Source organism: Musa acuminata, chromosome BXJ1-9 (genome assembly GCF_036884655.1).
Source record: "Musa acuminata AAA Group cultivar baxijiao chromosome BXJ1-9, Cavendish_Baxijiao_AAA, whole genome shotgun sequence".
Lineage (NCBI taxonomy): Eukaryota > Viridiplantae > Streptophyta > Magnoliopsida > Zingiberales > Musaceae > Musa > Musa acuminata.
The window spans coordinates 2,363,647-2,389,284 of NC_088335.1; the positions used below are offsets into that span (position 1 = coordinate 2,363,647).

The 25,638-nt window shown below is 41.3% G+C and overlaps 5 protein-coding genes across 17 annotated transcripts; 4 read left to right on the top strand and 1 right to left on the bottom strand.

Annotated features, from left to right (window-relative positions):
* LOC135592421 (uncharacterized) lies at positions 1-920 on the top strand. Its single transcript, XM_065081869.1, has one exon. The coding sequence runs from the start codon at positions 143-145 to the stop codon at positions 806-808; it is 666 nt and encodes a 221-aa protein (XP_064937941.1). The 5' UTR covers positions 1-142; the 3' UTR covers positions 809-920.
* A 2,017-nt stretch (positions 921-2,937) lies between these two features.
* Positions 2,938-6,286, bottom strand: LOC103996842 (transcription factor AS1-like). 6 transcript variants are annotated; one of them, XM_065081866.1, is made up of 4 exons: positions 5,340-6,286; positions 4,579-5,247; positions 4,355-4,432; positions 2,938-4,187 (listed from the first exon to the last, which is right to left on the bottom strand). In XM_065081866.1, the coding sequence occupies exon 4, from the start codon at positions 4,142-4,144 to the stop codon at positions 3,116-3,118; it is 1,029 nt and encodes a 342-aa protein (XP_064937938.1). In that variant the 5' UTR covers positions 4,145-4,187; positions 4,355-4,432; positions 4,579-5,247; positions 5,340-6,286; the 3' UTR covers positions 2,938-3,115. The 6 variants fall into 6 exon arrangements, with proteins under 6 accessions (XP_064937938.1, XP_064937937.1, XP_064937939.1 ...); XM_065081865.1 differs by having other exon boundaries at positions 2,938-5,247; positions 5,340-5,636; positions 5,755-6,286; XM_065081867.1 differs by lacking the exon at positions 4,355-4,432 and having other exon boundaries at positions 4,639-5,247.
* A 573-nt stretch (positions 6,287-6,859) lies between these two features.
* On the top strand, positions 6,860-12,802 carry LOC103996843 (triosephosphate isomerase, cytosolic). 5 transcript variants are annotated; one of them, XM_065081876.1, is made up of 9 exons: positions 6,860-7,294; positions 7,393-7,468; positions 8,316-8,439; positions 9,446-9,530; positions 10,246-10,378; positions 10,703-10,797; positions 11,566-11,644; positions 11,890-11,972; positions 12,091-12,476. In XM_065081876.1, exons 1-9 carry the CDS (start codon positions 7,184-7,186, stop codon positions 12,106-12,108), a joined length of 804 nt encoding a protein of 267 aa, XP_064937948.1. In that variant the 5' UTR covers positions 6,860-7,183; the 3' UTR covers positions 12,109-12,476. The 5 variants fall into 5 exon arrangements, with proteins under 5 accessions (XP_064937948.1, XP_064937947.1, XP_009416140.2 ...); XM_065081875.1 differs by lacking the exon at positions 12,091-12,476 and adding an exon at positions 12,487-12,802 and having other exon boundaries at positions 6,861-7,294; XM_009417865.3 differs by lacking the exon at positions 12,091-12,476 and adding an exon at positions 12,487-12,802 and having other exon boundaries at positions 6,861-7,273.
* Positions 12,803-13,077: 275 nt separating this feature from the next.
* LOC135581475 (factor of DNA methylation 5-like) lies at positions 13,078-20,641 on the top strand. Of its 4 annotated transcripts, none has more exons than XM_065081871.1 (7): positions 13,078-13,456; positions 16,436-17,339; positions 17,992-18,173; positions 19,042-19,131; positions 19,233-19,520; positions 19,667-19,879; positions 20,251-20,641. In XM_065081871.1, the coding sequence occupies exons 2-7, from the start codon at positions 16,448-16,450 to the stop codon at positions 20,476-20,478; spliced, it is 1,893 nt and encodes a 630-aa protein (XP_064937943.1). In that variant the 5' UTR covers positions 13,078-13,456; positions 16,436-16,447; the 3' UTR covers positions 20,479-20,641. The 4 variants fall into 4 exon arrangements, with proteins under 4 accessions (XP_064937943.1, XP_064937942.1, XP_064937946.1 ...); XM_065081870.1 differs by having other exon boundaries at positions 13,078-13,364; XM_065081874.1 differs by having other exon boundaries at positions 13,078-13,354.
* Positions 20,642-21,599: 958 nt separating this feature from the next.
* Positions 21,600-23,941, top strand: LOC135594194 (laccase-4-like). The gene is made up of 5 exons (XM_065084606.1): positions 21,600-21,753; positions 21,835-21,986; positions 22,085-22,329; positions 22,408-22,536; positions 22,650-23,941. The coding sequence occupies exons 1-5, from the start codon at positions 21,640-21,642 to the stop codon at positions 23,747-23,749; spliced, it is 1,740 nt and encodes a 579-aa protein (XP_064940678.1). The 5' UTR covers positions 21,600-21,639; the 3' UTR covers positions 23,750-23,941.
* Positions 23,942-25,638: the final 1,697 nt, after the last annotated feature.

A 25,638-nucleotide genomic window follows, 5' to 3' on the forward strand; every position in this document is an offset into this window, starting at 1 on the left:
TCCCTCGCAGCAGCGGACCGGCCTCGTATAAAGGGTAAAGTGGGCGGCTCCTTTCCGGTTTCCAGCGACCAAACAAGGCAAGAAAGACAGGTCGAGCCCCGTCGCCATCCCCCGCATTATAGCTTTTTAGTCGGCAGCGAACATGGCAGAGGAGAAGAAGAAGAAGAAGAAGAAACACAAGCACGATGACCAGAAGAATGATCAGCAAAAGCCTGCGTCGGACGCTCACTTCAAGCCGAGCGCCGACGTCAAGGGCATCCGCTTCGGCGCCCAATTCGTGGTCAAGTCCTTCACCGTCCGGCAGGCGGCGCCGCTCGAGCTGCTGCGGCTTCTGGACATCCCGCCTTCCTGCCTCAGCCAACGCCAGAGCCTTCCCTTCCTTTCCACCACCACGTACCTGCCCACCAACTTCACCATCCTGGCCCATCATGCATGGCACACGCTCACCCTCGGCCTGGGCACCAACAAGTCCAAGGTGGTGATCTTCGTGTTCGAGTCGGAGAGCATGAAGCTGGCGGTGGACCAGCTGTGGCCGCGCATGATCCCGCTGGGGGACGTCAACAAGAAGCTCATTCGGGGGCTCTCCGGCTGCGAGATGTCGAGGTTCAAGTTCCGGAAAGGGTGCCTGACGTTCTACGTGTACGCCCTGCGGCGGCTGGGAGCTACCGGCTTCTCGTGCGCCGATGACCTAAGAAGAATTCTCGAGGCGGTCGTGGCCCTCAAGGATTTCTTGGACCACACCGCCATGCTCGCCCTACCCACCCAGCGAAGCATCACCTTCCCCAATCCACCTGCAATGGCACGCTGAGATCTGTTCCTTCTTTATTCCATGTCTTTCGATTCTTTGATGGCAACATAGTTTTTGCTCCTCCCTTCTTTGTTCCGTCGACAATGGAATTAATCTGAACATGTTGAGATCATCTAATTCTTTCTAACACAACCCTTTTTCTCGATCTTAACTGTACAAAAAATTCTTGTTTCATCCATTGTGCTTCTGAGGGAAACCGGAACCGTATGTGTCTCTCTCAAAGGCAGACAGACAGATCCATCAACTGCATGCTTTCATGTTCGACTCCTTCCCCGGTGCTTTCACCAAGGGAAGAAGAAGCTGATCATGACCACCGGAGGTGGTGGGTTGGATGGATGATGACAGGTGGTGGTGGCCTTTTTCTTTTTCGCAAAGAGAGGAAGGAAAGGGCCCCCACAAGTCTCGCTCTTCCTCTTCTTTAAGCTTGATCTTCTCATCGCATCTTTGTTCGATGGCAAATGGACCCATCCTTGGCCTCCTTCGCAGTGCCTTCTTCATCATTACCCCACCACACTTGATGCAGAAGCCTCAGCTTTGGTGCTGCCACCTTATGCGTGCAAGTAGTGACTGGGTTAGTGAGGTTGTATAATGTACCTAAAAATAGCTAAAATAATCTCATTTAGCAGATAACTTTGCTGCATGTCGTTCCAGCCAAGAGAGCAGCTTCATCAGTTGCACAAGGAAGTCTAATTATTTATGGTTGCTGGAAATTAATAGATGTATCATGGCAAGCACTTCTCTTTTGCCATTCAACTGATTGAGTGGTATCTCAGACCAAGAACAAATCAGCTGTTGATCTTGAATAAGCCCTGCTCATGTTTGTGGCAAGCATGTTTCATCATGTTGATAGCAGACAGTCAAATATTTCAATTTAGAACTTTGTGTGATGGAGAATACAGACAATGAAATAGATAGATAGATAGATATCAAGGTAGGCCCCCCCCCCCCCCCCCCCCTTTTCTTTCTTTTGAAAAATGTCAATAATGAAAGAAAATAATGTTTGCATATGATATGACTTAGCTGAAAACAGTGTCAATGCATAATAGAATAATGTCACTATTTTAATATAATTGAATAATTATCAAATAAATATTAATTACATGAAAGATGTCGACTAGCTTATCTCATAAAGACTTTACCAAATTATCACTTATACTATTAAAATAAAAAAAATAAATAATATAATTTATCAAAATAAAAAAAAGAAAGAATAACAAGTGATACAATTTATCATATTGAAAAGAAGAGAATCATTCGTTGTTATGCTTATAAGCAATGAGCAATTCAAATGGAAAAATATCAGAGAAAAATAATAACAATTTTTATATAAAAATATTATAAATAAATTATTCATATAGTTTTTAGAACCTTATTCAAGAAAATTATTGTTATATATATATATATATATATATATATATATATATATATATTCGAAAAATTAATCCCCGCGCCCACCGCCCTCGGACCTCGACCAAACGTTCCGATGCGCCCCACTCCCGCATCCACCACCTAGGCCAAGCTTCTCCGCCTCCGCGGCCTCTGCCACGCGAGATTGCTCGATCAAGTTTCGAGCGTGGTGGACGAGTTCGAGGCCGCCCAATGCGGTCACGCGCACCACTTTGATCGATGGGTGCTGTAAAAAGAAGCAGCTTTGATGTGGCGGGGCGATTGTTCGATCGGACTAAGGAGCTTGATCGCTAATGAGTTCACTTACACCGTCACGATTAGCAGGTGATTCAGGAACGACTCCGGGAGTGGTCGGTTCGAGCTGAGTGATGAGATGAAGCGCGCGGGTGTCTTTACCGATCTTTATTTACACGCATAAAGCTTTGATGTCCGGGGGTAGCAAATACCAAGATTCGGGATCTGCGTTTAAAGTGTTCGACGAAATGTAGGAGACGGAAGTATCACCCGACGTCGTGATGGATAACACTGGGATCGGTGGGTTTTGTAGGCGAAATAAAGGATCCGGAGAAGCTGTGGTGTGAGTCAAAGATGTTACTACGTTTAGGGTTTCTAAGAACTGTATATATCTCAGTTCCTAAGCATTTTGCCTTTCAGTAATGCGTAGCATCTTGAGGAGATGGAAGAGAAAAAAAAATGCCTGGGAATTTTAGATTTGGAGATGATGAACGAATCATCGTAGACGATTGCAGCATATTCAATTACTGGGAACAGTTAGATCGAGGCAGTACAAATAGATAAACTGGGATTTCTTCTTCGGAAGAGAGGATGAAGGCAATAAAGACGAACAGATGAGTTATTGGCTTAAGCTTCAGGTTCCACGGTAGGTAGGGAGGTTCATCCTCACCGCCCATTCATGTCGGCCGGTGGCCACTGGCGACAGCCCACCTGCTCAAGGAACTTGCTCAGCCGCATATGCTTCGCAGCCCACTGATCCGCTAGTTTCTGTTCCTTCGCTTCCGCATCCTTCCTCAACCCCGCGATCTGCTCCTTGTACTCTGCTTCGACCCTCTCCAGCACCACCTGCTGCTCCTCCCTGAGTGCTCGCACTTTGGCCTCGATCTCCTCCATCTTCTCCCTCCTCTTGCAAGCCTTCTCCGACTCCAGCTGCAGCTCCAACCTCTTCAGCCTCCATGCCGCTTCCTTCTTGTGCTCCATCCACGCTCGATGCCCTTCCTCTAACTCTCTGCAACAGTCGACCAGCTCCGACATCATGTTGCCGTCGACCGAACTGGCGAACCCCGGCACCACGCTGCGCTGAGACGTTGTCAGCCCCAAACCACCGTTTCCTCCTCGCTCAGGCTGCGGCCAGGGCTTAGGAGCAGGAGGGACGGTGGAAGGTGAGAGTGTAAGTGTGACCGATGGCGACGGCGGCCTGCGGGAGCCGGCATTGTTCGACAGCCACGGTGGAAGGAATGGCGTGGCCATGAGCAGTGGGACGGCCCGCTGCTCCTTAACCAGCTTCTCGGCGAAGCTCTCGAGAATGCGGTCGTACTTGCCCGGCTCGGCGGTGGCGGCCCCGGACTTGTTGCTCTCTCTTTGCTCCCGCTGCTGCTTCTCCCTGAACACCTCCCACCACTTGCCCAGCCGCTTGGCTGTGCGTCCGGGGATCTCGGCCGCGATCTTCTTCCACTTGTTGCCGTGCTTGGCCTGCAGCCTTATCACCAGGCGCTGCTCCTCCTCGGTGAGCGATCCCTTCTTGATGCCGGGCTTGAGATAATTCTTCCACCTCTCCAAGCAGGATTTGGCGTCCCGGTCGAGGGTAACATTCATGCGCTGGGACACGAGGTGCCACTCCCTGGGACCATACTGCTTCACGTACGCACGCAATATAGCATCCTCTTCAGATCTCCACCGCTGCCTATCCTTCATTTGCAGTGGCCGACTCCCATCTCCTCTGGCGCCTCATAGCTTTCTGCCAAACATAAAACCATGAACAATGGCAATCCATGGAAGAAGACGACATCAGATACATCGACAAGTCATACGAATCTCGGGGTGTCTCGATAGAGTCAAGATATCGAGCACCCTGACGCTGCAGTGCCACCAAATAGAAATCTAGTGAAACTTAATGCCACAAACCATTTCATTGAAAGATCTCGAAGCACAAAAGATTGCCCGCTGGTTCGGAAGAATCCCAACGCATAGTACTTGCAGAATCTATGTGATTTTAGTCGTTAAATAATCCATTAACAATTATACGCCATATGATTAGAGTAGAGAAGCGAAGGTACAAAAACCTAATGATCGTTTGACCAAATCAATGAATAACGAGAGATCACAAATCCAGCCAGATTCGACATTACCAACAAAACACTTCATAGAAGCTCGGTATCTTCGAAGACTCGACGCCAGTGATGACTTACGACGGTCTTCCAATGATGCTGATGGCTAGCAGCTTCGATCCAAAGGGCAGAGCATAGCATGGCATCGCATAACCATGCAGCAGCAGCGAAATGGAAAGGGAATATTTGGCCAAGGGCGAACAAAGCGGGCTTCAAATATAAGGGAAGAGGAAGTCGAGACAGGGCGACGGGACAGCAACGTAAAGGAAACGCACGCGAACGGCAACAAGACGAAAGGTGGTAAAGAAAGAGAGAGATGGGAAGAGAAAGGGTGAGGGGAGGAAGGTCGTCGGGGTAAAAGACTACTCACAACAGGGACAGTGGAGTGCGGTGGGCGCCGTGTCAATGTTTGAGCAAGGAACGTGATGCCATGATCATATTTGCACACGGCGGAAACCCATCCATTGATCCCACGGAAGATGTCTTTTACTTTACTGTTAAGAAGAAGGATAAAAAGAAAAGAAAAGATAAAGGTTTCCTGTCCCCAGAGAGAGAGAGAGACAGAGAGAGAGAGAGGTGGCTTAGAGGTGGAACAGTGGCAGAGGGTAGGCTAGTGCGGAGCAGCATAAACGATGAATCCATGCTTTGGGACATGAGACGTATCCAGCGGATGGGAACAGTGCCTTCATCCTTGCAAAAGACGGGAAGGTGTAAGAACAAGAACGTAATAAATGCATGATGGAAGAGAGAGATCAATGGAACCGGACATCTGACAATCTTACAGAGGTAATCTGCCCGCCCCGCCCCGCCCCCCCGGCGGAGAGTGGCGCGATCTTCTGTGCTGCGCTTGCATTTTTTGTCATGCCAAGAACCATCGCGTCGTACGACGGGAAGCCTTCCCTTTTTTGTTTCTTGCGTTGCCAACTCATGAGCGACCAGCCTTCCCTCATGGATCCATTACGTTCCGAGACAAGACTGGACCGGCAGCTCTGCTGCCAGTTAATGGCAAAAGCTACCCGCCTCCTCGCTTACCTCAAGCATGTAAAACCCCTCCCGATACGAGCTACTGAGCTACAGATCTGCCAAAGATATTGGACTCACTCAAATCTATCTACACGGGGGGATAAGAGATACTAACTTTACTCATGGTCGTCGTCGCCGTAGCAGTAATCGTAGTAACAGTGAATAAAGAGACACCTTAACTCCTCTTCGTCGTCGTCGTCGTCGTCGTAGTAATTGTAGAAACTGTAGAAAGCAGTAACAGTTGGGGTCCGGCACTGTGTGCCCCGATACGAACGGGAACTTTCACTGTGAGAGCAAGTGGCATCATTGGAGAGAGATGAGAAGGCAGGGGAAAAGAGAAAACAGAAGGCGCGGTTGCCAAGGGGGGTGGTGGCACACTGTGGGTGGAAATGGCCATGCCTGGCAATGGCAATGGCGGGACCTGTACTGCAGATACAGTCATGGGCCCTGAGAAGAGAGACAGAGAGAGAGGGGCGCGGTGGAAAGATTTGCGTTTTAGTGCGCGCTTCGCGGCACAAGGAGACGAATCGATGGAGACTGGACCTCTTCCTCCACCACCTCGTCTCTTCCTCTCTCTGGCGCTTCGTCTTTGGTGTCAGCGACTGGTTACGTCGCTCTCCTCTTCCTCGCCGATCCAATTACCCTTCTCTTCCTCTCTCTCTCCCTTCCTTGGCTTCGGGGTTCGTGTCTCATCTTCCTCCACTGCCCCTGCCATCCACCCTGTTTGGCAGTGCGACTTCTCTGTGGGACCGCTTTGTCTGCTTGTGGGCATCACCAGATCGACCCTGACGTAAAAGGACATTCGTCTTCAACATCGAGTCTGCAAAGTGTTAGGTAATTTTACGTATTCTAATTATCAACTAAATACATGTTTAATCATAACTATAATTGTTCTTCAAGATATATTAAAGCCATACACACGTAGCTGAAAATTTTGACTGGGTTACTGGTCCAAAGGCCACGGCATCACTCCTCTCCCATGTGCACGAGACATGAGATCCAATAAATCCGGACGTGGATTGGGCTGCACGCATCCTCGAACCTGTCAGATCTGTGCAAATGGAGCAACTCATCTTTTCTCTCTCTTCCATCGCCCATCCATCATTCAACTACGTCGAATTGAGTTGTAGCTTTCTTCGTCGACCCTTCCTGCACTATTGCATGTGGTGGACTGAAGAATATTCTTGATTCCATTTCGATTCCCAAGTTTAGGAGTCGATAACTGTCCCTATAAATGGATTCGATGACTACCAATATATAAATCGATCGAGCGTGCGGGCCGAGCCTGACCCGATCACAATGATCGAGTTGGTTCAAAGCTGAGCCGGGCCATGGCCATCTTTTCCGGCCCGGTTAATTGTAAGAGTCATTTGGCCCATTCATACTGCCTCGTTCCGCCTTTCTCTCGAGTCTCGAGACTTGCACGGAACGGGAAATCTGTGATCGGACCGCCCCGATTACTTGGTTTCCTCGTCCGATTCTTGGAGAACAATGGCCAGGAAGTTTTTCGTCGGCGGCAACTGGAAATGCGTAGGCTCCCGTTTCTGAAGAGCTCTCGATCGATGACTTCATTTGGATTTGATTTCTTCGCTGTTCACGGTTGATGGAGCTTAGCGTCGCTTCTCTTTTTTCGGATTGTTTCTTCGACATCTCTGAATCACCTGGTCTGTGGTTGTTCTACGGTTTCCGAAACGCGAGGACAAAGGGGGTTTTGGTGATCTTTTTCATAATTTGGAAATGGTTGCTCCTGTTTTGCTTCGATCTTTTATGTTTCCCTTCTCTAAATGTGGTTTTGGTTGGGAATTTATGCAGAATGGGACAGTTGAACAAGTCAAGAAGATCGTCACCGTCCTGAACGAAGCTGAAGTCCCGCCTGAGGAGGTTGTGGGTATGGCTTAAACCTAAATAGCTCTGATGATGTTTCCTTTTTTTTGTTAGATGGATTTGAGTGTTTGATTCGGCATGTAATTTTCGCAATGTCAGTTAAGCACGAAAATTTGTTCTTGTACCAATTTAATGCACTTTTAGTTCCCTGTGATCATTTATTGTGTGTGTATGCACTTGTGTTCTCCAACAGCACTCTTTCTCATAGTGGTTCTTCGGAGGATAGGATGCCATCATCTTAAATATGTGAATCTATGTAACTTCACTTAAGTTATAAATGGCTTTAGAGCATGCCCTTTTTTTCTGTGTCGTTTTGTGAGTCCTACTTGCCTGTTATGGACTTGCACTAGGAAAGATGACATAGATCGTTGAATTTTACTTTTTGCTATATCCTTAAACATTGCATTAACTTTGTACACGCAAAGAAAAATTATATGGTAAACAAGTCCGACTAGTGAGGAGGTTAAGATCTCTTCTTACCGTCATGCAAGGCCAGACTAGTTAAGCTTCACAAATATATCTGATCTGTTAGAAATACACATATGGAAGAGAAAGATGTCATCTTAAGCCGGCTAATCACCTGATATGGGCTAAAAGGAGTATCTGGATGTTAGACTGCACAAACTTGTAAACTTTGAGCAATAGTCAAAGTTGGCTCAGAGAACAATGAAATTATGATCTTTACCTCTACGAATGCACTTGACAGTTAGCTGGAGCCACTTGTTCAGAGTCTTGTTTATTATAGGATCATCGGAAATGACCATAATAATATGTACGTGTTATGACATTCGATGACATCACAATGATTTGTCTTTTGGTCAACATATGACTATTGTAAATGGTTTTTGCAGATGTTGTTGTGAGCCCTCCTTTTGTTTTCCTTAGTTTGGTGAAAAGCTTGCTGCGATCTGATTTTCAAGTTGCTGCACAGAATTGTTGGGCAAGGAAAGGAGGTGCTTTCACAGGTGAAGTTAGGTAAGACATTCCTCTAAGTGGTTGTTGAGGATATGTAAATTTTTAAAATATGGAAATTTCATGCTTGAAGGTCAATGCTCTCAATTCTACTCATCGGATGCTCAACCTTTGTATTCATTATGCCTCTCTGACCCTTCTTGCAAAATGAATTTGATATATTAATTATCAGCGAGACATTGCTCAACCTTTGTAAACTTTCACATGTGATTTATTAATATCACTGAGCTGAAAACATTAACTTCTCATGTGCGAGAAGGCTGTTTCATACTTTCATTACCTGCTAGAATCAGAAGCTCACTTAAAGACTATTTTTCCTTTTTTTTAAAGAAAAGAAGTAGATATATTAACTCAAGAAGTCATCATACAGAAACATCAGGAAACAGAAGTATTCAGTCTACCAAAATTGCAGATATATTTTTCCATCGTTAGATTCTGTAATCTGTGGTGATTTCTTCAGTGGCTGAAATTTCAGTGTTGCCAAAACTGCAGCAAGTTGGGTCTTGATAATTTAAAGACCACATTTGTCCTGAGTCATTGTTAACTACTGGATGTAATCTTCTTATATCTCAACATATTTAATCATATGCCAAGAGAACTTGTGCTCTCACCAACAGTTGCTCATTTGTATCAGCTTATGTATGAAACCTGAATTGTTAAAATATATTTAACAAAGAAAATGTCATTCTTGATGGATGTAGTCTAGGAGCTGGCCTTAGTCGCCATATTGGCATCTCTTGTACTTTATTGAATTCTTGTCAAGCATCTTAATCTAGATGCTGTGTCACCAAAATCACCATAGTCATTTTAGGGAAATAAGGGTAAATTCCCTAGAACTATCTGTTCCATTTTCTTTGATTGGTTCAACTAATGCAATTTAAATCTAATATTGTGCTCTTGTGATGTATGGTGATGTATACTTGATAAATGTTCCTGACTAAATTCAATCTTCTTAAACAAACTCGAACATGCAAGAGTTGAGAAGTTTATCATATTGATTCTCATGCAGTGCTGAGATGCTTGTAAATCTGGGCATTCCTTGGGTCATTTTGGGTCACTCTGAAAGGAGGCTATTGTTGGGTGAAACAAATGAGGCAAGTTTTCCTTATGTCACTTGTATCATTTGCATTTATATTAGTTGACAGTTATTTTAATCGTTGTATAATTCTTGTGTGGACCTCCTCACTGCATATCCCAGTTTAAATTTTGGGAATATCGCAATAGGTACTTCAATTTTTTTTAAGCTAATTTGATATTGTCGGAGTTCCTCTTAATTAAAAGCAACCCAGTGATGTGCACATATAAGTGCAAGAAAAAATGAACCCACTTCGATAAAAGTTAATGGGATGATCTTTAATGTTGTATAAGCTGAATATCTGCAGAATGCTATGCCAGAGAGCCAAAAATTGGTATACTTATGGAGGAAAATGTAGCTTAACCTAGAGTTATGTTATGACTGTATGTGCCTGAAACTAATCAACCGGTACAAGATATGAATAATCATTGCACCACCTGGTTTGATGGATTATTAATCCCACTAACTTGGAGTGAACCAATCTAGCCCTGATGATAACATAAATATCCTTCCTCTTTTTATGTGGTACTAACTGGAGTATCTATCTTCCCAACTCAAAGGATTATTGTCTTCATCAAGGTCTGCAGCTCAATGCATAGACTAGAATCTTTCCTAATAGGTGGCATGTGAGTGTCAATATTGTACCTCAACAATAAATTAGAACTCTTTTGGTCTCAGTTAGGTTTTGTAACACAGTTATTCAGCATGATATGTATTTGCTTCATCAATGGCAGTTTGTGGGAGACAAAGTTGCATATGCACTCTCTCAAGGATTAAAGGTGATTGCCTGTGTTGGTGAGACACTAGAGCAGCGAGAATCAGGATCAACTATGGATATTGTTGCTGCACAAACAAAAGCAATTGCAGGCAATGCGAGTGTTAATTTTTTATAACTTTATGAACTGTTTATTATTAGCAGATATTTACTTTTTGTGTTATCATTTTGCATCATTGGGAAAACTGTATATCTAGCTATTGTTGAACTGGTAGACTAGGTAACTTGTGATGGTTTATCTTCCACTGCATCATTTCCATGTTATTTCTCCATTTTCTTTTCTTTTTTCCTATACGAATAGATCTGTTTCTTAACTTTCAGTTCTTCATTTCACTTTTTCAAGGATCATAATCTGAATTTGAACTTTTATGTCAAAAGTCACAAATGGTTACTATTAAAGGAGTTGTTTCTTGCAGGCTGGATATCCGATTGGAGCAATGTTGTGTTAGCCTATGAGCCAGTTTGGGCCATTGGAACTGGCAAAGTTGCAACCCCCACTCAGGCTCAGGAGGTGTGTTATGTGATACCTGATGACTCTGTATCTTGTTTCATCAACCTTAAATTTTTGGACAATAATATGTTATCCAAGTGAGTGATAGATATAGTAACTCTTTATCCTACTTGGCATGATAATTTATCATCAGTATTCATTATCAAAATTCTTGTGGTTACTCGATTCAAGATAAACTAGAGATAACCAAATTTGCTTCAGTTGTTTAGGTTGTGTTATCAGTTGATGCTAGTGATAATTAACTAACTGTATCCTATCATTTCTTACCATTTTTTGTTATGTTAAATGCAACGGTTATTAATGTTTGATATCTGCTAGTAAGATGTTGTATTCCTGCTGCTGAGGAGTTATGAAGGTTTCAAGTGCATATAGGAATCAAATTTGCTTTATTCATTTGTGAAATATACTACGTAATTTAAATTGCACATTTTCTTTTTTCTGTTTTCTAGTAGGAATTCTCTACTCTATTTTAAATGGACATGGACACTGTTTTAGTTTAATGTTTCCCTAGCGCATATACCTATTGTGATTCAAGATATAAACACTTTGTGTGTCCATTGTAAAGGTTGCTACTATTGTATCCTCATACTGATTCCGGTTCTTTTTATTTTAACTCTGAAACAAGATGTTATGGACCTTGCTATGGTATCAAACTTTTGCACCAAAATATGTACCACTAACATAATCACACACATATCACATTATGTATAGCTTCATTAAATCATTTTTAGCACATTTTTTCTCACCATCATGTGGAAAATATACCAGGTACACACAGCTCTAAGGAAATTGCTTCATGATAATGTGAGTCCTGAAGTTGCTGCATCAACTAGGATTATATATGGAGGTACATCTTTCAAATTGTCTAGAAAAGTCATATTTCTCAAACGTAAACCAATTTTTGCATTAACTGGTGGACTTCAGCTTTTTGTTGAAGCCAACTATTACATTTTCAAACGTGTTGAATTTAATGCAATATGTCAAGATTGTCAGAGAAGTGAATTTTCTATGGTGTATATCTGTGAAATATTGTTTCTTTATAAAGATTATTGCTGGATTTTAGCTGTTAATTGTCCATCATGATAATTGCAGGTTCTGTAAATGGAGCCAATTGCAAAGAACTGGCAGCACAACCTGATGTTGATGGGTTTCTTGTTGGTGGAGCTTCCTTGAAGGTTTGTCTGACGTCACTCTTCTTTTATCCTTTTTATAAAATAGGAATTTATAAAAAAAAATCTCTGGGCCTTTGAGAGTTTGACTCCTGATCACCGGTTAAGCTATACTATGCTGCAGCTGAAGAGTGTTTCTTGATACAAGTGGCAGTTGGATTTGTTCGCGTCTATCAGCATAGTCGACATTGCCAATTTAATTGAATATGCACACTTGGATGGAATTGACACGACACATTTGTTTGTGAAAACAACCTGTTTGAATGAATGAAGCAAGCATATCGTACTGAAGGCAGTCTGCTGTTAGAGAAACAATTGAAATGAATGGTGTCCTCTGACCAGGAAGGAATTGCACCACCTTACAAAAACTTGTCCATTGTTCATGCTTGCTGTTTCTCGATTATGTTCTTATGGCTAGTTGATCATACCTGGCTGTAAAAAATGATCAGCCCTTCTATAACTCTGCTACACTTTGATTTCCCAATCTGGTTTCTGACTTCTTTTTCCTTTCTGTCTACAGCCAGAATTTGTGGACATTATCAAGTCTGCTACGGTTAAGTCATCTGCATAAGACGCTGGATTTGTTCATGTTTCAACACTTGTGTGGCAGAATCTTTTGTAAAACTATGAACGAGGCAACAGTGGCAGGGAAATGTTATAAAGCTGGTTCTACTTTCCCGTTTTGCTCAATGATACCTGTATTGTCTCCCACAATTTAGCTTGACTCCAAAATGAGTGGGACTTGGGGCTTCTTGTTGATGACTTTTCTTCTTATATGGGTTTTGGAAGAAGGGATTTGATTTGAATGCAGATTTGGAATAACAATTTGATTTGAATCCTTTAGCAATTGCAGAACTTATTTTATGGAATCAAAGTCTGTTGTATCGTCACAAAAAGAAAAAGAAAATCTTTTGTCAAAAACATCAGCCAATCATCTAATTGGTTGAATTATTGTTTTTATTATTTAATTTTTATTATAAATCTGACACCCGCGAAGGAAGACCCTTGAACACCTTTCATTTCGTCGCCATTCAAGTGGTGTGCGTTAGATGATTCCAGAATGGACCTTTCCCGTTTTATTGGGTTTTCTAGACACTCGAACGACCGATCTTGGATACCTCACGTGCAAAGCACGTACTTCATTCCCCGAGCGCCTGCTATCCTTAGAGCAACCATCACTTACCCTTCTTTGCCTTCCCCGGGGCAACATTTTCGTATTTTGAGAATGCTGATCGGGACGGAACGGAACGGCATGCGTCTCTCTTCCCGTTCCGTTTAATCCCCAAAACGATGTTTATATCCTGAATGCTTGATTCAGTTTAGTTTCCCGAAGGATCTCTCTCCGGTTCTCCCTTTTCTCCGTCCTCCCCCCACGATCCTGTCCTTTGGTTAGAGCCGGTGATCACCTACCTCTTCTTCTTGATTTCAACTAATTTCCGAGATGTTTGATGCTTAGGGCTGCGCGTTTCGGTCGTTCATCTCTTCTCTAAGTAAGAGAAAAGATCCCTGCCGTAGGGTTTAGCGGTTTAGGGTTTTTGCTCTCGGCCATGGTTATACAACAACTTGGTCTTGTTGTGGTTTTGCTTTTTTATCGCTCGTGGTAGTGCCTTCTTTTCTTTGATCCTCTATTTCACTTTTCTTGCCTCCGATCGTTCTACTTTTCGGGCGTATAAGTGGTTTTGCGGATAATATGCAACTGGAATATGCTGCTGTAGTGGATCTTTTGCTGTCTGTGTGTGTTTGGATAGACGTGTTGGGCTTCTAGAATCCAATTGTTACGTCCGGATGGGTTTATAGTGAGCCCATTGCACCTTCTCTTGAGTGTTTTTGCTTCTCCATTCTAATTTATACTGCCATTGAGCAAATATGTTTGTTGGATTGCATTTGAGACAATGAAACATGTTCTCATGAATGTGTTTTGACTTGTTTAGTTATTGTTTAGGTATCCTCTTTTGTAATGCGATGATATTTTCTAGATGTTTATGCTTCCATAGTGAGAACTAAGTTAAATCTGGTTTGCTTGATCAAGCTTTTATGAAGTGTAAGGTGCTGAACAGATGCTGTAATTTTATATATGACGTTTTTAATTAACACATATCACCATGTTATATGACTGTTAAAGACCGTTTTCCATCATATATTTCTTCCTCTGTTTTCCGCCATGCATTGTTATGCTGAGAGAGTGAATCCTATTCGGTAGAGATGTTATTGAATTAGTCTTGTTTGATCAGTTATAGATGATATCTTGGTAAAACAATAATTCCACATTATATTTTGGATCTCTCGTTTGTTTATTGTCCTTTGCAAAGGAATAGTCTGGTCTAGGTAGGTTGATGCTAGTAGAAAATGTCAAAAATCTTCCTTCTACCACAACGGACACCTATATGTTCTTTTTAATCTGTCCTTTTCATTTATTTTAAACCCTTCTTATTGGGATTTACAATTCTCACTAACTTAGGTTGACCAAGGACTTGCATATGCAAGAATCAAAAGCTAGTACATCTGAAGTAGCAACCCAGATCTATTCATTTTGGATGACTGTAGAATCAACCGTAGATCTATTCATATAACATTAAAACTTATATTTGATCCAAATGACTTTATGTTTTTCTACTATTTTCTGTTATCTTTATTTATATTGTTAGTTTGGTGAGTAATGAGCAGCAATGCGGTTTAATTTTTTTAAGATGCATATCTTCTGTAAAACTTTTGGCATCAAATTTTTTCAGTTAGTGTAATAGATTGAATTAGTTATAAGTCAATTGTAAGTTATGCTGATTGTCCAATGAAGTTCTGATGAATGATACGCCTCAAAATTTGTCCAATTGTCATTTGGGCCAAAGAAAAAAACATAGACTGGTAAGAGGTTGCTACTTGCTTGTTATGGCCAAAGTGTAAAGAGTTTGATGAAAATGGCCTCTTCAATTGTTGGTATAAGGTTGTATAAATTGATTCAATATCCCATATTTGTTGAAGCCTTGTTCACTGGGATGTTTCGTGTCAAAAGTAGGTGGTCTATTAGTGAATAGATATGATACCTCAACATGGTTCCAGGTTGATTATGAAATAAGGTTTTAGATGGTATTTGGGTTATTCACATCCAAAGAATGAATTCTGAGTGCTCTTTTTTCGGGCTTGACCTATGTCATTCTAGGTCTTTAGTTGTGACAAATATGATATTAGCACAATGACTAGTCCTGGTGGTTGGGTTACATGGTAACTATTATTTGTCATAGTGAACCATGATCTGGTGGAGATTTACATCATCGAAGGTGGCAGCAACATACTAGTCCAGAATGCCTCTAGGATCCCACATCACCTAGAGGGTGAATCTGATGATCTATGTTGACACTTGTGTGACTTTTGTGTTCTTGATGATTACATGATCATGTGGTGCACTGCCTCCTCTTCTTTCTTCCTCTTTCCCTTTTTCCCTTCTTTTCTTCCACTGCCTCCTTTTCTTCCTTTCTCTTCCTCCTTCCCGTTTCTCCTCCTCTTCCTCCACTGCCTTCTTTTCTTTCTTCCTCTTCCTCCTCCTCCTCCTCCTCCTCCTCCTCTTCCTCTTCCTCTTTGGTACATACCAAGTGTATACCTGGTACGAACTGGTCTGTCCAGGAACCGGTACAGCAGTGGAAATGTCTCGGAGATTGTTGCATATTTTAGATATTGACCTATGTCATCTAGTTGTATCATTGCTGGTAGTATATATGTTACTGTCTGTTATTTTTTATGAGCTTTCATAGTCTCTCTAACGTTTTATCTGAACATTCTCACAATTTAACATCTTAAACTGATTCCTAGTCATTGATACCCCGCAAACTGCTAGACTTTGCAATGAGAATTACATATGCCGTATTGTAGCCAGACTTGCTACCCTAATTTGTGGTAGATTACTCCCAAGGTCATGGTAAATGACTTCTTATCATGGGTTGGATTTGCAAGGAGATTCATCATATTTTGCAACTAAGGATTGGCTTGTGCAGCTGCTCATAGGTGATTTTACTGTAGGTGAATGCTGATGATTGAGAAGGGAAGGGAAGTGGAACTATCTGTGTAGTTATGTAGTGATGGGTCATTTTGTTCTTGAGTGAATTGGTGGTTATCAAGGTTCATTTGACAGTTCTGTGAATTTGGATGATGGTATTGAGATGTAAGCTTTGAGTTGTTGCCTTTATATTGCATCACTATCAAACTAGTTTATCCTGACATCAGGTATTTTGCTTCTCAAGTCTATGTTGTCTCATATTCTTTAGATTATGTGTCTACTTTGGATCTTGTGTTTCTCTGTCTCCACTCAAATTTTTGCACTTTATCATTTTGCTATTGCTCGCTGGCCAATGAATCTTTCTTCAGGATTACATGTCATTTCTTTTATCCTTAATATATTATTTATTAATGCTTACCATTGTTCAAGTGTATAATTTATTCTTGACACTCTCTTTTTGAATTGCCCTTTTTTCATTTTTCAGTTCCTTCAGCAGATGGATCCGAGTTCAGAAGAATCTGATATCAGTGACTCTGACGTTCCAGAGTATGAGGAGAAAATTTACCTTCGGCTTAAAGCAGGACAGTTTATAGTGAGAAACACAGACAAAACATGCAGATGTCCCTTTTGTGCTGGGAAAAAGAAGCAGGACTACAACTACAAGGATTTGCTTCAGCATGCAACTGGCATCGGTGCATCCAACAGGAAGGGAAAAGTGAAGGCAACACATCGTGCCTTGGCAAAATATTTGAACAATGACATCACTGACACTACATGTTCATCAGAGCAGCTGGTAGTTTTCCAGCCTAAGCCTTCTAAAAGCACATCAGAAGATCAGTTTGTTTGGCCCTGGATGGGTGTTGTAGTTAATGTTCCAACTGAATTTAAGAATGGACAATATGTAGGTGAGAGTGGAAACAGACTGAAGGAGCAGCTTTCCAGATTTCACCCATTAAAAGTTCATCCGTTATGGAACCATAGAGGACACACAGGAATTGCTATCATGGATTTCACCAAAGATTGGACTGGTTTTAAAGATGCAATGGCTTTTGAAAATAATTTTGAAGCGGAGCATTATGGAAAGAGGAACTGGTTAGAAAAAAAACAACGAGGTTCTGATATTTATGGTTGGGTGGCAAGAGCAGATGATTACAATTCTGCTGGTCCTGTTGGTGATTATTTACGAAAAAATGGTGATCTGAAATCTGTTGCTGATCTTGCAACAGAAGAATCCCGCAAAACAGATCGGCTTGTGGCAAATTTAGCAAGCCAGATTGAAGTGAAAAACAAGCATTTACAGGAGTTAGAGTGTAAATACAATGAAACTACAATATCGCTAGATAAAATGATGGAAGAGAGAGATTCCTTGCTCCAAGCTTATAATGAAGGTTCGTATGGTCCTTTGCTCTTTTGCAAATTTCGGGCACCATAATTATGCCAATTCTCAATTGTCAAGTGTATTCTACATGGCTAAAGGCTTTCTGATCCTGTTCGGGATGGTTGATTTAACTACAAACAGAAATATCAATCCTTTATAGCATGGACACATCGTCATAAAATATTAAAGGATAAATAAACACTGTGGCACACAACTTTGGCTTGATGCTATGTTATAGTACAGCTTAGTTATTTCTTTTACTGGTAGTGTATCTCATGATTGTACCTCTATTGTCAATTTGTAAGATATGGTAAAATACCAAAAGAACTTGTAGCTTGGTTTATAGTGATCTAATGTCGTTGGTCAAAGATGAGTCAGCTGAACTAGGTTCTTTACCACTCGGAGAATGATGTGGCCCAGATGTATCTTTCTTATGTGAGTGAGGCAACTAAATGATTATTCTTTTCTGCTATCTGAGTATATTGATATATGAAGCTAGAATTTACCACTTGGAGAATGATGTTGCCCAAATTTTTTTAAATCAGCATGTGTGCACATAATTAGCTGCTTATTTGGATCAGTCACTTAGCTTGTTCATGTCCTTTTTCTTGTCACTGGATCATGATCTATGATTTATTGTATAACACACCTTGTTGCATCAGAAATTCGAAAAATGCAGCACCTTGCTCGTGATCATTCACGTAAGATACTTACTGAGAACGAAAAGCTAAGGTCGGAGTTGGATTCCAAGCGACAAGAGCTTGAAATGAGGCGCAATCAACTTGATAAGCTGGTTGCTCAAAATGATGTTGACAAAAGGAAGCTTGACGATGAGAGACAAAAGGTAAGAATTTTTCACATCTAATATTTTTATAATATATAGTATTCATGTTCTTAAACTGTTTGATTGGCAAGCTCCTTTGACTTTGTTGAACTTGAAATGTAATATTGGATTGACATGCCAATCTATTCTAGTACATGGAGTATTTTGCAGTAAGTTGCCACAGCTAGGTAGCATTATTGAGATTTACATAGATAGCTGGACCGCTTGTGTTGGTTTCATGTTAGATTGGCGGTTTCCATCCATTTGTTGGTCAGAAATGAATTACAGAAAAAAGAGTAGTCCGGTGTTCGAGGCTTTTGGGGAGGATCGATGTCGGCAAACTTATCCTTGTAAGCAGAGACGCTGGTTATGTCTTAGCTGCTGAAGAGTTGTGTGTGCGACTTGATTGGTGGATCAAACATGTAGGATGTGTTCATTGGGATTATTAAGAGCATGTATCTCGATGATATGTTTACATTACATAACCTGGTATTATTTAATTTATTTTTTCAATATATTATGGGATAACTCAGGCATTATGAATCCACCACTAATAAGACTGTCTTGGGATCTTTGGTATTTTGATTGAGCACATGCAAAACATTAGCTATTTTGACGATCAATCCAAAAATTTTCCTTTACACGGCGTTAGATTCTAATTAATTTTAACCTATGCAGATCTGGAAGTTGCAGTAATGAGTCAGGCCATCATATGCCACGCAAAGCAAATTATAACATTTGTTCATCCACTTCTAAAAAATTTGCTTGGCAGATATTTGTCTGAATAAAAAAATAGCACACGTTTAACTGAGACGGGGAGAAACATCATGATATCACTGTTGTGACAACTCTTATATGTACTTTTTAGTGAATTGTTATTTTGGTGCAGAATGCCATGAAGAATAATTCACTTCAGTTGGCAACTATGGAACAGAAGAAAGCTGATGAAAATGTGTTGAAGCTTCTTGAAGATCACAAGGTGTTTTGCTCTCAGTTAGATTGCTTTAGCAGGAATTCTCTATCAATACTTGTTTCACAGTAGGAATAGTGTTTTTACATGTCTGGAACTGATTTCAACAGAGGGAAAAGGAGGCTGCTCTCAAGAAAATACTTAAACTGGAAAAACAGCTGGATCAAAAGCAGAAGCTAGAACTGGAAATACAACAGTTGAAAGGGCAGTTGCAGATTATGAAGCATATGGAAGGAGACGAAGATGCAACGGTGAAGAAAAAAATTGATGAGATGAGCGAGCAGCTTAAAGAAAAAATTGAAGAAATGGACGATTTGGAGGCTTTGAATCAGACTTTGGTTGTTAAAGAACGAATGAGCAATGACGAGCTACAAGAAGCTCGTAAAGCGCTAATACAAGTATGACTTCCACAACCATGTTAGCTTCAGAATATTGTTTTCCAAATTGGACCTCTGTATAGTAGTATATATCTCCTTTTTTTGTCTTCATCTACATGGATTATCTGGGTTGTGGGATATAATCACAAATCTGTTGACATATACAGGGTCTGGGAGATTTGCTGGGTAGTCGATCTTTAATTGCCATCAAGAGGATGGGTGAACTTGATGATGGACCGTTTCTTCCTGCATGCAAGCAGAGGTTCTCAAAAGATGAAGCAGAAATCAAAGCTGCAGAGTATTGCTCTCACTGGCAACATGAACTGAAGAAACCTGAATGGCATCCCTTCAAAATTGTTGACACAGATGGAAAGCCTCAGGTTTGGATAACTAATTATTTTTTCTTTGACTGCCCAAACCATAATTTAATATTTTCTGCTGAAGACATGGATACCACAGGAACTGATATATAATATTTTTATTTTTTTAACTTTTCCCACTTTGTTTTCTTGTTTGTTTTTTTAACCTTTCTTGCAGCTGTGGTAACCTGGGAAACTTGGTGGGTTCATAACTAGATTGGAATTTAGGGGGCTTAATCTCTTTTATTTCTCCGTTCTTGTCATCCTGCTGCATGTGCATTTAGTTTCCGTTCTTGTTTATTCTTTTATTCTTTATCTCTCGAGAGATTAATGTTCTCTATCTTTAGCTTTCACTTTCTTTGAGCGTATCTTACATTGATATTCTGTTGCAGGAATTTATAAAGGAGGATGATGAAAAATTACGAGCTTTAAAGGAGGAATTGGGTGATGCAGTCTACAAAGCTGTAACTACAGCCCTACTCGAGATGAACGAGTACAATCCAAGTGGTAGATATCCCATCCCAGAACTCTGGAACTCAAAAGCAGAACGGAAAGCAACACTTACAGAAGTGATAAATTACATCTTGAAGCAATGGAAGACCTATAAGCGGAAACGATGAGAAGTACATTTATTTAAGTTCCACTACTTGGACGAAGATAAATGTTGGCAAATTGTGCTAACTAGACTCTTGTGGCATTTTATATGGATTCGGATAGTACGATTATTGGCTTGTAGAGAAGTATGGACCATTTCCTCTTCAATCACTTTTTCAAATTGCTTTAGAGTCTGCTTTATGCCTGCCATATGATGAAATGTCTTCACAACTTCATGGCTGGGTTTGAACATTTTGCACGGGGCATGGGTGTCCCCTGTAGTCTTGCTTATCCTTGTCCTCAGTTATATCGAACTTGGAATCGGAATTTTATGATGGTGGCTCGAATCGTTATTAAACCAAGGAAGTGATAAACTTGTCATGTGTAGGGGTTTGGAACTGATTTAGAATCATCAATTTTGATTTCGGTTTTGAAATTTTGATTTGGGTTTCGATTCCAGAGTTTAAGAACAGGAACGGAACCTGATTCTGATTCAATTTAAAATCATTGATCTGATTTCGGTTCTTGACCGATTTGATTCTGAGTTGAATCCAACCCGTGGTCAATGCAGCTGACTGTGATCTGACTTCAAAGAGAAGGAGAAGCATATACTTCAGAAATCTTCTAATCAGTATCTTCTTGGTTAAGTTTGTTTGGAGTTGGCAGTTGGAGGTCATTGTGACCCTAAAAGAAGAATAATAAATTGAAAACTTAGGTGAAGTATGTTCGGACATCTCTCTCCGCCTTTGAAACTACCAACCCCCTCATATCACCAATATCTTGATTTCGATACCACATCTACCTGCCTGTAAATAAATATTATATGTATAAACAATTTTCATGAAGGTAATCAAGAAATTATATATATATATATATATATATATATATATATATATATATATATATATATATATATATATATATATATGTCACCAATATAACTTCAAGGTGAAGTCCGGAGAGACGATATGTATGTATGTATGTAAGTTGACTTTGCCTATACTCTGAAGCTAACATGGACCAGCATCGCTTCGATGTGGTGTCGTCCACCAAACAGTTCAGCAAACGAGGCCGATGCTGCGTCTCTTGTTCACCTATATATACTTCTCCTGGCTTCTCATGGATTCCCACCAATTAAGCATCCTTTTCCTCTCTGTCATCTCTCCCGCTTCACCGTAGGAACAACGATGGCCTCTTCGTCATCTGACCTCCTCGTGAAGGCCTTCCTTCTCTCATGCATCGCGTTGCTTGCTCTCTCGGACGCCGCAGTCGCCCCACCAACCAGGCATTACAAGTTCGATGTGTGTTCTCAGCTCGCTTTCCTCCATTGCAGTGCAACTGTAAGGAAGATTATTCTTATCCCGATACCATGTAACATGCAGATCCAAATGGCAAATGCAACACGACTGTGCCACACCAAGTCCATTGTGACCGTCAATGGTCAATTCCCGGGGCCAAAGATAGTGGCGAGAGAAGGCGATCGAGTTGTCGTTAAGGTGGTTAACCATGTCGAGCACAATGTCACCTTGCATTGGTACGGATTTCCTTTCCTGTGCTGAACCGAAGCCCACAAGCTTTAATCTATTAGCCTCTAATTGACCCATCGTTGCACGATAATATTCGAGAAAACAGGCATGGCATTCGGCAATTGCGAAGTGGTTGGGCCGATGGACCGGCTTATGTGACCCAATGCCCGATTCAAACCGGCCACAGCTACGTGTACAACTTCACCATCGTGGGCCAAAGAGGCACCTTCTTCTGGCACGCCCACATCTCGTGGCTGAGAGCCACCCTCTACGGCCCCATCGTCGTCCTCCCCCACCTGGGGGTTCCCTACCCCTTCGCCAAACCCTACAAAGAAGTCCCCGTCATCCTGGGTAATCTCGAGCTCTTCCATCACCAGCCTCGGCTTGATGCTTGGACGCCATAGATTGACTCCATTAGTCTTGATGCAGGGGAGTGGTGGAAGGCTGATACGGAGGCCGTCATCAGCCAGGCACTTGAGACTGGTGGAGGACCGAATGTGTCAGACGCCTACACCATCAATGGCCTCCCTGGTCCTTTCTACAATTGCTCCGCTAAAGGTATCAAAGCTCTAAAATCAAGTGATTGATATATATATCGGAGAGAGAGAGAGAGAGTAGCATCCCACGCCTAAGACTGGATGGCACGCTGCCGCATGCATGCATGCATGCAGATACGTTCAAGCTGAAGGTGAAACCGGGGAAGACGTACTTGCTCCGCCTCATCAACGCTGCACTCAACGACGAGCTCTTCTTCGGCATCGCCAACCACACCCTCACCGTCGTCGATGTCGACGCTGTCTACGTGAAGCCCTTCGAAAGTGATGCCCTCCTCATCTCACCAGGCCAAACCACCGACGTCCTCCTCCGCGCCAAGCCTGATTACCCTAATGCCATGTTCTTCATGAGCGCCAGCCCATACGTCACCGGATCTGGCACATTCGACAACTCGACCGTCGCCGGCGTCCTCGAGTACCGTAATCCCAATAGTTCGTCCCGGGCCAGCTTCAATAGTAAGCTCCCACTGTATAAACCCACCCTTCCGTCCCTGAACGACACCTCCTTCTTCGCCAACTTCACCGGCAAGTTACGGAGTCTGGCGACGGCTCGGTTCCCGGCAAATGTACCGCAGGCCGTCGACCGGCACGTCTTCTTCACCGTGGGCCTCGGTTCGAGCCCCTGCCCGGAGAACCAGATGTGCCAGGGGCCAAACGGCACCAAGTTCGCGGCGACCGTCAACAACGTCTCCTTCGCGCTGCCGACCACCGCCCTCCTGCAGGCGCACTTCCTGGGGCAGTCGAGGGGCGTCTACACGCCGGACTTCCCCGTCACCCCGCTGACGCCGTTCAACTACACAGGGACTCCGCCCAACAACACGTTGGTGGGCAACGGGACGAAGCTAATGGTGCTCCCCTTCAACACCAGTGTGGAGCTTGTGATGCAGGACACCAGCATTCTAGGAGCAGAGAGCCACCCGCTGCACCTCCATGGCTTCAACTTCTTCGTCGTGGGGCATGGATTCGGCAATTACGATCCGGCGAAGGACCCGGCCAAGTTCAACCTGGTGGACCCCGTGGAGCGGAACACAGTAGGGGTGCCGGCCGGCGGCTGGGTGGCCATCCGTTTCCTGGCCGACAACCCGGGTGTGTGGTTCATGCACTGCCACTTGGAGGTGCACACGAGCTGGGGTTTGAAGATGGCCTGGTTGGTGTTGGATGGAAGCCTTCCTCACCAAAAGTTGCCACCTCCGCCGTCGGATCTTCCCAAATGCTAGACTTCAAGGGCTTTGGATTCGGCTCGTCCATGGGAGGCTTCTCCCCAAGCCCTTTTCGTGTCTGTTCTCGTGAGTTTGTTTTGCTTGGTATTGGGTTTTTTTGGCTCCTAATTGTGGAGAAGGTGATTTATTTTTTCTTTTTTGTAAAAGGACGTGGCAATAAAGACGTATCCATGTCATCACTAATTTTGCTCCATAATAAAATTTTGATATTTGCTTAATATGCGCATTTTAATTTAGTGTTGATAGGTTCATGTTATTTTATTTATAGGTTCATTTTAATCTAATGTCGATACGTTTATGTCAACTCTATCACATTAATAAAAAATAATTTTAATATTTATAACTTCTCAATCATCAATCATGTTTAATCTCTCGATTATTATTACTTTATATAACCATCATGAGCATCCTTTCATATCACAATCCTAGCCATATGATATGATGTTGAATCAATATTGTCTATCTTTTATTTAAATAAATTTAATTAATTTAAAGTTTTTTTGAGTTACCACATGATAATATACTAAATAATTCTCGTCTAGATTTCTCCTTTACTTAAGAAAAAAAATATCAAAAGGATTTGAAAAAACATAAATTATGATTATGATTGAAAATTATAAATCACGATAAAATTTTTTGTGAAGATTAATCTCTACAAGGATGGAAGCATATCGATAAGTAATATTATTGATATTACTTATTTGTTTTCTAATAGTACCATTTCATTGTCCACCTACGGAGGTACGAGACTTTCATCTGGAGGATATTCTCTTGAGCTAGAGTGAGTTAAGTAGTTATCCATTTATTTTTCTATTATCTTTCTATTATTATATTCTATTCCTCTCCTTTATGTTTCTCTATTATCAAAAAAAAAAAATCTATCATCCTACATCATATTTGATATCATAGTTCTTAGTTTAGTTAAAATGTTCTAGATCGATCATATCTCAATTATATGAACTTGGAGGTGAGGTTTTATGATGTAGATTAATTTTATCTATCTTTTATTCAAATAAATTTGATTAGTTTAAAGATTATTTTGTATATCATAAATTGTCACGTGATAATTTTGATAACATACTAATAATTTTGATATAGTTTCCTACTTTACTTCAGGAAGAAGAAAATATGAATTTTTTAAAACAATTAAATTATAATTATGATTGAAGATTCATAATTAATAATCAAGATTGATCTTATAAGAATATAAGCATATTAATCAAGAATATTATCGAAAAGATCAAATCATATATTTGATTTGATTCAATTATAATTTTTTATTTTTTTTATTTTTTTCCTTGTAATTTAGCCTATAAAAGGGGTAAGAATATTGTAATGCAAATAAATCAAAAATGGATCGATGAAATGAGTTCTTTTCCTTACCTTGAGTGTCATTGGTGCGAAGCCACATTTATTTTGTGATGGTATGATTCCATGAAGTAAGACTTTATTTGTTTTGCGATAATATGATTGTATCATCCACGTGTCACACGAAGGTACAAGGTTTCCATGGTATGAATTCATCATGGAATGCTTCATTTGTTTTCCAATAATATGATTTCATCGTCTACATACCACATGTGAAGGTACAAGGTTTCATTTCGGGAGTATTCTCATAATTCTAAGCGAGTCTAATACTTATCAATTTGTTTTTCTATTATCTTTTAGTTATTATGTTTTATTTTTTATATATTCTTTTATTATAAAAAAAAACATTCTATCACTCTCGTCCGACATCACTATATTCTCTCCGACCATTTTCGACAATTAGGAGAAGAAAAAAGCGACTAAGAGGAGATTGCAAAAGCTAAAGAAAAAGAACAAGATCAGAAAGAAACAAAAAAAAGTCAGATGGAATAGGTTGAAAAAGTGTTGGAATTAATTGG

Coding starts and splice junctions, on each gene's coding strand:
- LOC135592421 (XM_065081869.1), top strand. CDS start 143: ATGGCAGAGGAGAAGAAGAAGAAGAAGAAGAAACACAAGCACGATGAC.
- LOC103996842 (XM_065081865.1), bottom strand. CDS start 4,144: ATGAAGGATAGGCAGCGGTGGAGATCTGAAGAGGATGCTATATTGCGT.
- LOC103996843 (XM_065081875.1), top strand. CDS start 7,184: ATGGAGCTTAGCGTCGCTTCTCTTTTTTCGGATTGTTTCTTCGACATC. Junction 10,379..10,702: donor ACAAACAAAAGCAATTGCAG/GCAATGCGAGTG, acceptor TGTTTCTTGCAG/GCTGGATATCCGATTGGAGC. Junction 11,973..12,486: donor TTGGTGGAGCTTCCTTGAAG/GTTTGTCTGACG, acceptor TTCTGTCTACAG/CCAGAATTTGTGGACATTAT.
- LOC135581475 (XM_065081871.1), top strand. CDS start 16,448: ATGGATCCGAGTTCAGAAGAATCTGATATCAGTGACTCTGACGTTCCA. Junction 17,340..17,991: donor GCTCCAAGCTTATAATGAAG/GTTCGTATGGTC, acceptor TTGTTGCATCAG/AAATTCGAAAAATGCAGCAC. Junction 19,132..19,232: donor AGCTTCTTGAAGATCACAAG/GTGTTTTGCTCT, acceptor TGATTTCAACAG/AGGGAAAAGGAGGCTGCTCT.
- LOC135594194 (XM_065084606.1), top strand. CDS start 21,640: ATGGCCTCTTCGTCATCTGACCTCCTCGTGAAGGCCTTCCTTCTCTCA. Junction 21,754..21,834: donor CCAGGCATTACAAGTTCGAT/GTGTGTTCTCAG, acceptor TGTAACATGCAG/ATCCAAATGGCAAATGCAAC. Junction 21,987..22,084: donor CACAATGTCACCTTGCATTG/GTACGGATTTCC, acceptor TCGAGAAAACAG/GCATGGCATTCGGCAATTGC.